The sequence below is a fragment of the Crocodylus porosus genome, unplaced genomic scaffold (assembly GCF_001723895.1).
Source record: "Crocodylus porosus isolate Cpor-Errol unplaced genomic scaffold, CroPor_comp1, whole genome shotgun sequence".
NCBI classification, from domain to species: Eukaryota; Metazoa; Chordata; order Crocodylia; family Crocodylidae; genus Crocodylus; species Crocodylus porosus.
Window position 1 is genome coordinate 134890398 of NW_017728931.1, and position 13489 is coordinate 134903886.

The following is a 13489-nucleotide window of genomic DNA, read 5'->3' on the forward strand; positions in this document are numbered from 1 at the left end:
TGAGTTTCCCATGCTGGTGTAGCCACAAGGAGCCACATGGTCCCTGCATGGGGTTTCTGGCTGGGGGGGCTGGATGGGCAGGCCCTGCTGTTGCAGGAGCCCGTTGGGGCTTCCCCTGGGTCCTACTGCCCCTGACTCCTGTCATCTTTGACAAGAACCAAGGACAGATAAATATTAATGTTCTGAATTTTTTTAGGGGCCCTGCAGGCCAGACAGAATGGCCTACCTGCAGGCCATATTTTGCCCACCCCTGCTGTATGGGCATATGTGAACAGGCAAGGTAACCTAGTATACTGAGCACAGGTTTAGCAGTTGTGAGCTGCTGAGTATAGTGTAACTAGGGAGCTAGGGATAGAAATTACACACAAACCAGTATAAGTGATTGGAAACTGGTTCAAATCTGTAACACAACAGAAGTTCAGTGTACATAAACTGCTTTCAAAATGTCCAAAACTGGTTTAAGGTATACCTGGATGGATATAGTACCAGACTTAACTGATTTAGGTTAGATTAGTTTATTGAACTTCTGTCCTAGATCTGCTCCAGATTCAGGTTAGCTCACAGTCCCACAACATCCTAGGATGCTTTGTGCCTCCCCTGCAAACCCCCTCTTGCAGGGTTGGTGTGCTAGCTTCGGCTTAAGCTGTCTGCCCCAGCCAAGCAGGGAGGTGCACTCTAGCGTCCTTCCCCCAGATTCTGGCCTGGGCCATTGCAAGCATGTGGCTGCATTTCTGGAATCAAAAGTGACTGTCCACTTGCTTATTGGTTCAGTCTGCACAGCTTAGACTAACCTGTGAAGATTGAATGGATTCAGCCTCAGGCTTTTTGACTGTCTGTACTTAGCTGGTGTGGGCAAAGGAGCACCTATTCCTGGCCCCAGTTAGGAGGGGTGCTGGAATTGCCTCTACCCCCCATGAAGTCCATGTCCTGGTAGGACACCTGTTAAGGGACTCCAAAACAGTCTCTGGTGGCTGCTGCTGCTTTTAAGAGCAACAGCCAGAGTGGGCAGACGGTGTTACGGCGGCAGCAGCAGCTGGGCTGGGGACTGTCCAGCTGTTCCTGACATGGGTAAGACTGCTGCGCCCCTGCTCGCAGAAGTCAAATGCCCCTCTCCCTGCTTTTGGAAAGCCATGCCCCTCCCCACTCTTAGTATCGTCTTTCCCTCCCCCCACCCGCTTCCCCGCAGTGTTTGCCTTGGGGGCCGACTCTGCTTGTTACACCACTGCTGCTGAGTGCTGATCTACTGAGTCACTGGCCTTCGGCAAGTCACTTAACTTCTGCTTCAGTTTCTCATTGCTCAAGTGGGAATAACACCTTGGAGAGGTGTCATGAGGATTAGTTGGTGTTTACGCAGAGCATGGATGTTTTTAAAAATGCAGCACGAGTGTTGGGTATTATCATTCATGTCTCTCACTAAAGGATTAACTTGTTCATCAGTTTATCTAAATTAGTCTATCAACAGAGAAATGTGCATTTCATAGGAGAAAGGAGCCTTCTTTTGTCTGCTTATCAGGACCAGCTGGCTTTGTGTGTGCAGACGTGCTGGGGTACATAATTCAGTTCCTGAGTAAGTCAGGTTCTGTAACAGATGGCACTAAAATGGGAATTATTTTGTGTCATGGACCAAAGTATGGCAATATTGTTCAGATGCAGCAGAGTGAATAAGCCTCCATGACCAATCAGGACATGAAGAGAGACACACAGTGGTATAATCACTGTCTTACATGAGATCTGTAGGAATATGGTGTCTTCAGAGTGTTGTCTTACATGCTGTCAGTGGTGATGTGCGTTGGCACCAAGAGAGTTTCTTACGTGGGAAAGTGCATAATCCATAAGGCTATGCAGACTGAGTTACTGTGCTGTATGGATACTGCCATCCAAATGAGGCGGTATCTCCCAGTGCTGGCAAACCTTGTCTGCAACTGCACAAGCCACATGGGAATTGTATGGTCTCTGGGTCCAAATGAACATGGTGATTTAAAGCAGTGATCTCCAAAGTGGGGTGAATGTACCCCAGGGGGTGTGCAAGACTATCCATTGGGGTGCGGGAAGAAAATATTAGGACTTCTATTTATATGTACAGTTATATAAATATACCTATATTGGGGGTGTGTGCTCAAAAATGTTTTACTGATAGGGGTGCGTGAATATAAATATACATATATTGGGGGTGCATACCCAAAAATTTTTTACTGATGGGGTGCACGATCAAAAAAGTTTGGAGACCACTGATTTAAAGAACCAAAAGCAAGGGTTTTAATTTTTTTTCTTTCTAAATGAAGATCTAAACCTTTTCACACCATAGAATGACCAGTTTGGGCAGATATTTTGTTTATTTGTAAAAAAAAATAAATAAATAAAAAAAAAATTGCGATATTTTTCTTTAGGTCACAATGAAGACTTGGAATATCTGCTTTCAGTATAGGTTAGTTTGAGATATATGGAGAAACCTGTGGTAACAGAGTGCACACAGTTCTACTAAGTAATCCGTAAGGTAGTTGACTCTTTTGAACAGGTTAGATTAGGGATGCTTAATTCCAGGCCTTCGGGGCAAACATAGCCTATGGAGCCATGGCATCTGAGCTGCGAGGCTCCCCACAGGTCAGGAAATCTGGCCATGAAGGAGCGGTAGCAATTAATGCTGCCACTCTTCCCCTGATGCCAAATCCTGAAGCCGCATGTGACTGGATAGGGGCTTCTCTGCCCTACCCTTGGTGCAGCTGGATTGGGGCTGGGCTGTCCCCCCTCATGCCCCTCATCAGGGTCCCAGGCTCATAGGGGACAGGAACATGGTAGGTTGGAAGGGTGTCAGGGGCTGTATAGCCCCCTGCTCATGGTGCTCAGGGGACTTGGGTACTCCAAGGCCCCCCCCAAGAACTGCTTTTTTTTTTTTTACAAGACCTGCCCCAGAAAGCATGTAACTAATTTCACTTCTCTGTTGCAGAACCTGCCCTGTGGGGTCCCAAGCCCATTTTGGGCAGGCTTTGGAGGGGTTACCAGGTGCTGGGGTGGGGGAGACTGTGAGACACTCTGCCTGTGGCTCTTGGGGTTGGGGTCTCTGGGGGCCTCCCTCTGCTTTGGAAAGTCACCGTGCCCATTTCATTTCCCTGGTCGGGATCTTGGTGGTGGTGGGGAGGGGTCCCAAGCTCCGTTGGGTGCCAGGAGGAGGGGTAGGCAGGTGTTGGGAGGACCTTTCTTGTCCCCCGCGTCTGGGCTGTCACTGCTGCTCCCCACCCGACCCACAGTCCGTAGCAGGGAAGCAAAACTGAATTTCCAGACTAGGTCTTGGAGGAACAAAAAAAGTTGAGTTCTTGGTGGGTGTTGGCCACCAGAACACCAAGCCCTCTCTGGCACTACAAGCAGGAGGTCACACAGCACCCGAAGCCCCTTCACTCCCACCCTTCCCCAGGAAAGTCTGGGCCCCAACCAGGGTCCCTAGCAGGGAAGAGAAGCCGAGGTTGAGGCTTTCCGCTTCCCTACCCCTATTCTGTATGCAGTAGATCTCCGGGCAGTCGAGTTCTGGCTGCATCCTAGAGTTGCCTGCATGGATTTTGTGGTGTGAGTAGTGATGCAGCTGAGGATTTTTGGATGGCTGACCGGCATCACCATCCCTAGGGTACAGCAAATTGGGGCACCTGTCCCAGGTCTCACACTTTGGGGGGCCCCGCAGAGCCAGGCAGAGTGGCCATGGCCCCTCCTGCGGGGCCCACCTGGTGATGGTGCCCCCCCCGTGCTGCAGAAAAAGTGCGGCGACTCCCTCCCCAGCATGGGGGAGACCTGGCTTTGTGGGGGTCCCACAGGCCCTGCGCAGTGTTAAGGGGGCCCCGTACCCCTCCAGGGTCGGCCCTGCTGACCAGACATTAGGCAGAATGCCCTGTGCTCCACGTAACACTGAGCTGGCTCACAGAAGACTGGCTCTCAAAGTAGTACTTGATTTTCCTGGTGTGCTTTTAAAACATTCCAGGAAGCTGAAACTGTTCTTAAGTGGCCCTCATCTCTAGACTTTTGCAGTTGAAAGTGTATTCAGAACATGTTAAGTGTTATGTCTGTCCACACCCTAAGGGCCCTCTACGTGTTACATGTATTATGCAATAACCTGGTTAGCTACACATGTGCCAGTTAACTATGGCACCTTAAAAAGGTCCAACCAGCTATAAAATTACACATTTTTGGGCAGTAACATTATAGCTAGTTTCTGTCTAGCTTTAATTTGCATGTGTAGGCAGTTTCCCAGGGCGGGGAGACCACAGCTGCTGCAGTCTCAAGCTGCTGGGGCACACAGTGTACCCCTGGGGCTGGGAGATTGCAGCTATTGCAGCATCCCAGATGTTGGAGTGCTCCAGGCAATGGCTGGGAGATTGCAGCTGCTGTGATCTCTCCGGTGTGGGGGCACTCCATGCACTCCCAGTGCTGGGAGACTGCAGCAGTGCCTGCGGCCGCTGAGGCGGAGAGTTCTTGCAGCTGATGGGACACTTGGTCCCAGCTGCAGCTGATGGGACTCAGTTCTGGTTGTGCATGGGGTGCAGCCAGGGCTGAGAGTCCAGCAGCTGAGCAGACTCTTGGCTCAAGCAGCACCTGGCAGCTGTGGACTCTGGGTCCTGGCAGTGTGGTGTGGGGAGCTGCCTGGAGCTCCCGGCACCAGGGGTGTGTGGGGTGCCTTACACGTGGGAGATCACAGCAGCTGCAACCTCCAGCTGTGGGGATTTTGTAGAGTACACCCATGGCTGGGAGATTGTAGCCTCTGCAGTCTCCTGGCTGTGGGGGTGCAAGGGGGGAGCCCCATCAGCAGAGGGGCCTCCCAGCTGCAGGAGCCTGCTTCTAGCCAGTGCAGCAGGAGCCCAGTCCCTCTGGCAGTGAGGCTCAGTGGGTTCTCATGCACAATCCCATAATCACGCCTCCTGCTTTGCACATGTGGCATGGCAGGGGGTGCAATTGCATGGACAGTGCATTCGATCCTATCTCACCTTTACCTGCATGTGTAGAGGGGGCCTCAGTTCATTGTTTAAAAGATGCATTGCTCAGGCTTTCAAGATAGGTTTTTACTGTGTGGTGTAAGCTGTGTGACCTAAACAAGCAAACTTCATGGAATATGTTGCCTGGGGTAAGGTTTGTATTAATATCATTAGTATTAAGTGCAAAGGTGCTCCGCAGATTTGAAAATTCAGAATCTTTTACGTGAAGCGCGTGCAACCATATGCAACTTTACCACTTTGTGTCAGATTCTGTGTTCTTTGGTTCAGTATTGACTGCAGGCATAATGAAGAAGGCTGTCTGTCCGTTGGACTCTAATTTGAGCTGTGCCACAGGCTGTTGTAAACCACCATCTTGAATTCTGCAAAAGCTGAAGCGGCTGCATACAGAGGAAGGGAACATCATTTGAGACCAAGTTGCGTCCTTCTCCTTTGAGCGAGAGGGCATGGAGTAAATTGGAGTCCTGCAAAATGTACATATTGAATAAAACCTGGAAGCTAGCTAACCTAAGCTGTATGTTAGAAACCTACTGAATGTCCGACATGGTTTTTTTCCCCACTATCAGAGTGAGTTTTCTAGGCTGTTGAATTAATGGAGCTTTCCCCTGTAGCTGAGATTCTTCAAGCCCTCTTGAGTCGCGTTATTGAGTAAAATAGCGAAGAGGAAAAACCTTTCTATACGGTGGATGCTTTAGCTCAAAGTAATAGACTCAACAGAAATGTTGCTGATTGAAAACCATATGGAATGGAGTAAGGATTGCCAGAAGCTTTATTTTAGAAATAGCTAGTCTTTTAAGACAGAACAAAGATGAAAATATTTACTTGTGTGAAAAACACTTCATCAGAAAGGCTTTACTTATTTGAAACTGCACTGTGTACATCTGGAGAGAAGGCAATGAATTCAAAATGTGTTCTGCTGGGAGTTTCCATTGTGGGAAAAGTACCTCTTTCCAATAGAAAGTGAGTTTTATCTTCTTAAAGCAACTCTGTGTTACTTGATGTTGGTGTACAACAGTGGTTCTCAACCTTTTGCTCCTTTGGGCCGCACGAATGACACATGGCTGGGCTGTGGCTGGATCAGCATGGCTGGCACCTGACTCCTGACCTGCCCAGTGCTGCCTGAACCCTGTTTTGCACTGCCTGGATCAGGCCTGGCATGCCCCGACCCTGCCTCACACTGTCCCACCGCATGTGCCCAGCTGCCCCAACCTAGCACATAGGAGTCTGGATGTTTAGCAGCAGGGGAGTGGGCATTAAAGCTGCCACTGCACCACTGCTGCCAAATTTTTGGACTCATGGGAAGCCCTGTGGCTGGGTGACACAGCTCTGCAGGCCAGAGATTGAGCACCCCTGGTTTAGACTATTTCCTTTTTATCTAGAGGCCTGTTTTGTTCTTTGAAACCTCAGGACTTCTTTAGTGCAAACAGATTGTCAGCCTTGTTGCATACAGTCGTGATTACCTGCAGGAACTCTGCTGATCGTTCAGTTGCTACATACAACTACTGCAGCGATGGGGATTTTGAATGTATGGTGATGATGAATTTGGGCCATGATTAAGCAGGACTAATAAGAGCTTTTTCTTTGTTTCCTAGTTCAGAGGAACTTCCTATCCACGATGCAGCAATAGAAAAGGTAAGTTTAATGACTTTCTAGCTCTGTAAAACTGACGTGTTTGTAATAGTGGGGGTCAACCATTTTGCCACAAATTATCCCCATGCTCCCTGAGTGCCACTCTGATTCCCTTCCCGTGCCTAATCTGCTTACCTTTCCTGTTTTCTGCCCTCTATTTCCTGCCTAGTCTGCAGATCTGCTTTCTGCTCCCTAGCTGATTTGCTGCTCTGCTTTCTGTGTCCTGTCTGGTGCTGCTTTCTGTCCATTCTCTGACATGCTGTATGCCACACACTCAGGTTGGCACACATACAGCAGGACAGCCAGTCTGGTTTATAATATTGCTGTAGACCTGGGGGTATTGAGTTACATTTTCTGATTTTCATGTCCATGGCAGCACATTCCTTTGGGATACAAGTCTTATTAAAATCACACATTGAGTTATACTGCACGTGTGTTCATGTAGGCTGGGTGCTCTCCCAGGAACCACTGACTCCTCTCTTGGGTCACCCACGAAAATTTCGTACTTTTTATTATTGTTTGCAGGCTCTTCTGACTTGGTTGAATTAAGTTCAAATTTGTCCTCTTGCTTCACGTTACCGCATCATCGAAAGATAATTCTCATTAAATGTTTCAAGATACACTTGCCTCTCTCCTCCTCCTCCTCCTCCTCCCCCCAGTTCAATTGCTTTTTATTAATTAACACCCTCTGCTGCTGTCTTTGTTGGCTTCTTTGCCTTTCAGATTATCTTTTTGTGCATGGAGTGGGAGTAGTTGATTTGGTTTAAACAAAGGATCTAATAGCATTTAACAACTGTTTCTTTTGGGAAAGATGTGGGTCACCAGGAGAAGCTGACAAAGATCAACATATAGGGCTAGAGAGGTGACAGTGCTTTTGTTAAAGGAGAAGGATTCCTGAGTGTGTTTTTTTTCCTTTTCTTTTTTTTAATAAGAACTCCTTGATCCTTCTTAGTTTTTCAAATGTTTTTTTCTGAAGTTGCATTGAGTTTTCCTGTTCCACTGTGCTTAATAGCATGCTGATCGTATATATTGTTTCATTTTCATTGGAAGTACCCGGCAGGGTGTTGAGGCATGAATGTTCACTGGTCAAACATGAGACCATTTTCAGTTACTTTTCATTGTTATTTATGGTACTCAAAGCTCTGATTTACATTAGATACGTATTCACCCTTAACTCATTGAGTGAAAATAGTGACTTTGTCTCAAATTTCATTAAAGCTATACTGGACAGGACAACTGCATAGGATTTGTGTTTATTGAATCATTTTACTTTCCAATGTTCACTTGCAAATGTATTGCTTTAAATAAGTGCAGTATATCCTTTTTTACATTTTGGTGATATCCTGACCTCTACTGGCCTGAGGCTTACGTATTAATTCTGTTAATAGTGTATGGATCTTTTCTGTAGTTTCCATAGGACAGTTGATATGTTCTTTAATTGTAGGCTAATAATAAAGAAAATCCAAAGTTTTGGGGGGCACTAACTTTTTAGCTCAGTTATTTGACAGTGAAGGACTGCATAGGTTTCTTTTCTGCTCTTGTGTGATGTCAAGAAACAAGGATCAGTGATATTTTCATCCAATTCATAGTTGCATATAGCAAGGCATTTACTCACCTATTCAGTCACAATCTCTTTTCCCTTCAGTCATTATCTGTCCTCCTTACACATTCTAGTGCACAGCCTAAACTGCATTTCTGTGTGCACCTAAAATGTAAAATGCTTTAGAAGGGAGATAGTGTGAATCCAGAATCACTACTTTTTACACTTCCATAACTTAGCTACCAGGTTATTTAAACAGCCCAAACCCCGTGATATAAACTAATTAAATTTCATATGAATTGTGCAATGTTCTTAAACGTAAAATTAGGGCACTAAGCTGTGAGTCAGGAGACAGGGATTCTCTAGCCAGCTCTGCCTCCTGTGCTGTGCCACCTTGTACAAGTCGCTTCACCTCTCTGTGTTTAATTTCTCCTCTTTATTTAGGTTGTAAATTCTTCCACCTAAGTTTCCCTTATTCTGTTGATATGGCATATTTCACGCTGGGGTCCTGAAGTTGCTTGGGTCGTCCACCAAAGGCATTTCTCAAGCTTTCTACTCTAGGTTTGCAATATAAAGGAAAGCTATACACCGAGCAGACCTTTGCTAGCTAAATTTCATGTCTTTTTACCTTTCAAATTATTACTTTTATTTCTTTAAGTTCCAGTAAGACACTCTCTCAGGTTCAGTTTGGGTTTTTTGTTTTTTTTTTTTTTTGTTTTTTGTTTTTTTTTATTCCCTAAGTTTAAAATCAACTCGTAAGGCAGAATGGAGGGATCTTTTTTGAGATTACCATGTGGGGTCTAGCTTGTCTGAGGGAACAGCATCATCCATCTTCCCTGCAGCCCACAATGCATTGCCTGTTAGACATGAAAGGGAATGTCCCTCGGCTTATGAAAAAAGTCAGGGGGAAAAAAAAACCTATTCAAAAGCTGAACTGAATTGATATTTTTGATAAATGAAGCTCCTGAGAACCAGGATAGATTGATGTAGGAGACAAGAGATCTGAATGAGCCTTGACCTGAAATGTTTTCCTAGCTGAAAAGGTAGGAGATCTTCAAAATAGATCCTAAAGTCCAGCATCAAGGATGTGAGTCAAATGGGGATTTTATTTTTCTTGATGGTTAATTGAATAACCCACTTCTTTGCAGCACTGGAAACTTTGTACGCACGTTGGTCCTTTAGTCGAAGCTATACCCACAGAAATCAATACACAGAACCCTGGTGCTGGGATATTAAAATTGGGTACTGTAGCTTTTCCATCTGACCTGAAAACATTTAAGAGCAGTGATTTTAAACTTAAAAAAAGTAGAAGGCAGCAACTTTTCTACAAGTATAAAAATAGAAGGCAACAACTTCCCTTTTAAGCTAAAAGCTATATAATAGGTAACAAGAACCTATTTGAAAGTCAAAGATGCCAGTAACTGCCTAGAAAACTTCACAAAGATTCCTTAAGCACAGCATGAAACTCTACAAAAACCTCGGGGCAATTAATTGCAACTTGAAAAGTCAGATACGTAAGGCTGACAGTAAAAATGCCTTATTCCATAAGGTAGTCAGAGCCGATACTTTAAAATGTGGACACAATTGTCACGTTATGATAGCATTCATATATTTATTGTGACCGCATTTTTCACTGTCATTATTATGGAAAAAGCTCTTTAGCCACCATTTTGCTTCCTAATGCTTTCTGTTGGCTTTCCAGGCCTGTAGTTGTATCTGTCTGTTTTACTCGTACATAAATTCTGCTTATCAGAACTTAACTGTTGTCTGAGAAGTAAGTACAAATTCATGCAGAGTCGACAGTAGGAGCACATTTATGACATTACAGATAAACATACTAAAATAAAACCAGTTTTTTATTGTACAAGCACGCACATATTTTTTCTAATGCTGTCATAAAGGTTTCTTTCTTAATATCAAACTCTGACTAACGATACCTTGCCTTCATAGGTGAGAGCCTGAACCTGAGAAAATTATTCTAATGCACATCATGTTTCTGCTCTATTACAGTGTCCTGAAATGCTATAAAATCACTGTTATGGTTTCTGTCTGGCAGCAGCCTTGTAGAGCAATGCTGTCATTAGCTTACACAGTGGCACTTAAGTGTCTCACACGCCCTGTGTGGCAATTACCTATATGCAGTAATTTAGGAAAATGCTTGTGTAAGAATATGGAAGCTTTGTGTGTGAACCTTAAGCCTTTTGTGCCATTGGGTATGGCTCTTAAAGGCATTTCTGAAATAGTCAGCCCTCTGGTAGGATAAGGTTTTTTTGTACAGTATGATAGCTCAATAGCTGTCATAGCTGTAAGAGATCAGATAAAGGCATCAGACTGTTCCTGCTTCCAGGCTTAGACCAGATGGATGGAGGTAAAAATAACTGCTTTAAAACCAAGTTCCATTCCAGGACATTTCATGGACAGTATCGTGGAATTAGAGGTGGAGAAGAACTGTAACATCATTGAGCTATACGTATTCTAGCTCAGGCTTATTGCTTTCAAGGCATTGAGTTAGGCAGGTGCTTTTTCCATTCTCCCATGTTGACGAGGCAGAAGGAATATGCACAATCTGTTGGAAAATAGGAGGTGGCGAGTCGTAAAATTAGAATTTCCATTTGACATCAAGTAGTAATTTTCATTAATATTTTTTCCTCAACTTTTCTTTAAAGTCACAGTTAATGGAAGCATTAATCAGTTTTCAGTGTCCTGCAGAGCTTTGAAATTAAACTCCCTTATACCATCTGCAAAGTTGCATTGCTGCCCATATATAATAGAATATGCTTAGTGTCTTATCAAGCCCCAGATCTGAGGTCAGAGGTGTAGGACAGCATTTTATCAAAAAGCAAAATCTCTCCCACACTTATTTCTGAAGAGAAAGCCAGAAACTTGAATGTTTTCCTGTTTTTTGTTTTGACTTTTTTTTTTTTTTTAGAACTGATTCTCAGCCGGGAAGACTTACAACAATGAAAACCCTTTCTTACAAAAGTTAAACCAGTTACAGGGCTAATGGACTATCAGTGCCAACAGTAGACAACCTATCCACTTCACAGCAGCACCGCATACAATGTTCCCACCTCCTCAATCAGCTTTCTACCTGAATGAGAGAGAAAAGTGTGGGCTTCGTTGAATACCTAAGATGTGTAACTCTGGAGGACCACATTTGATAGCAAATTACAGAGCCTAAGAGCTTCACTGAAAGTGTCTGCCTTGCAGACCTACCCTGTATGTTGGGTGCTGATTACAGCTGTGACAGAATTGCACGGGCAAGGTGACAGTTCCTCGAGTAACTAGGTCACATTCAATTAAGGGCTGTATGCATGACATTTTGGTATGTACCTTAGCATGTGGTTTTACATGGGTAGGCCTGCACAGTTAATGGCTGAGCCAACATGAGAACTTGTCCTAGTTCTTGACCTGAATGCAATGTAGCCACACTAATGTTTCCCTAAGCTTTCTGCTTTGGAAGCTGCTTTGCACAAAGCTAGTACACGGTGTCTTAGCTGGCAATGTCTGGCACCATATAGGCACGTACCTACACATCCATATACAACCAGATGTTAATATGCCGCTCAGCATGACAAAGCATCATGCCTGCTATTGGATTGTGGTAGAAGATAATTGCCTAATATTATTTTTTGTTTTTAATTACTTTTAGAAGTTTCTAGAATAGATCTCTTAAAGGAATCAGGCTTGAAAGAATATTGACATATACTTTTATTTCAGCAAAAGCACCTTGAAATTGAAAGAACCGCAAAATGGCTGAAAATGCTGAAAAGCTGGGAGAAATACAAGAACAGTGAGAAGGTAAAGTCGCACCTGGTTGTGATCAGTTTATCGTGTTGGGTATAACACTTAAATAAAGTATGGTGATTCTTTCCTAATATATAGTGAGCAAAATACAATTCAAAAGCGCTCTCTCTCTTTTTTTTTAATTGCATGGTGTGGCAATATGTAACAAACAAATAAAGACGTTTGTTCTAATAAAGAGATTTTTATGTACAATATTTATTGTATGGGCCACGTGACATATTCCGAACCATAATCACGTATGAATTCCAGTACTGCGTTATTGTCGTGGAGTAGGATTAGGATATCTAGGATTGAAGAGCCATACACAGTTATGTATGTGTAGCCTAAATTCTGAAGTGCAAGAGGTACTGTATGTGACAAGATGAGTAGGTAAACAAGGAGTGAGCTACTAGTCTTCAGCCAGGAAGACTAGGAAGGTAGCTGGTCTGCTAAGTTCAAACGCAGCTACATTTGATGTACGTTTTAAAATGCTTTCATAGACTTGAGCAGAGGGAAGCTGAATCCAAAAATCTAAACTCCGGAGGGGGGAAAAATTGCCTTGGCACATTGTAGAGCTGTAAAAATAGAGTGCTGCGGGGGCATCTTTGGAGGGTCATAGTAGAGCATGGTGGGATGCAGGAGTTGAGAGATCCACTGCAGCACTACACATAATAGTACAGACATGATATGAAGCATTACAAAATATATTGCTACAGGTAGGTTTTGTTTTTGTAGCACTTGTTTAATTTTGTGGCACTACAGGGGGCATGAACATTTGTCCCATCAGCTTTTCTAGTGCCGTAAAGGCATTTGTAGCATTAGAAACGTCCATGAGATATGGACAGGAATGTCTCACGAGATCTGCTGGCTCTTAAATGTCAAATCTTTTATTCTTTACGTAATGTTCGTTAGGTATTCACGTAGACAAACAGCCCTCCTTTTTCAGGCAAGGGTTTGTAGAATGGGCTAAGACAACCCCTGTTACTAGTGCAATAAAATTGGTTTAGGTAACTGCCCAAGGAATCTGACTACTCATAAATTGTGATATGCAACTGGATATTAAGTGAGCCTGTCCTTTAAGTGGTCCCTTAAGATCTGTGATCATGTTGTGTTAAGAGTGGGGATGCAGTAGAATAAATTGTAATAGAACAAGAAAAGAAAATGCACCTCTAAATACAGTTTAATTATTTCCCTTGTTGTGATTTCGTTTTCCTGAGTGGAATAGGTTTTTTGGCACCTTGACCTTTATGAAGGCAGATCCTTTTTATGGTGCATGTAGTATCTATTTTAAGAGTGTTTCTTGCATCTTGGTGGACTATTTTTGATAAATTAGTACGCAAGAATCACATCATTATTTCCTGAAATGCCAATGGCAGTTATTCAACAGCATATAGCAGTGCTACATAGCAGCTCAGGACAAAGTGAAGAAAATCAGTCTAGCTTGATGCTACAGGGAGTTTTAAGTAGGTGGAATGATCCATTTCGTATTTAGTTCAGGATTCTGATGTTAATGTCACTAAAGCTCTTGAAAATTGCTGTGGGATTTTTAATAACTCTGAGGCAG

The 13489-nt window shown here is 43.9% G+C and overlaps 1 protein-coding gene across 4 annotated transcripts in view; it reads left to right on the forward strand.

Annotated features, from left to right (window-relative positions):
* Positions 1–13489, forward strand: part of USP6NL (USP6 N-terminal like) — a 172499-nt gene that overhangs the window by 96683 nt on the left and 62327 nt on the right. For 2 of the 4 annotated variants that reach the window (XM_019543714.1, XM_019543715.1), the window contains exons 4-5: positions 6563–6602; positions 11860–11940. In XM_019543714.1, the coding sequence (XP_019399259.1) occupies positions 6563–6602; positions 11860–11940 (121 nt within the window). Of the gene's footprint in view, positions 1–6562; positions 6603–11079; positions 11405–11434; positions 11465–11859; positions 11941–13489 lie in introns of those variants that run through there. The other 2 variants (XM_019543717.1, XM_019543716.1) reach the window with 2 other exon arrangements.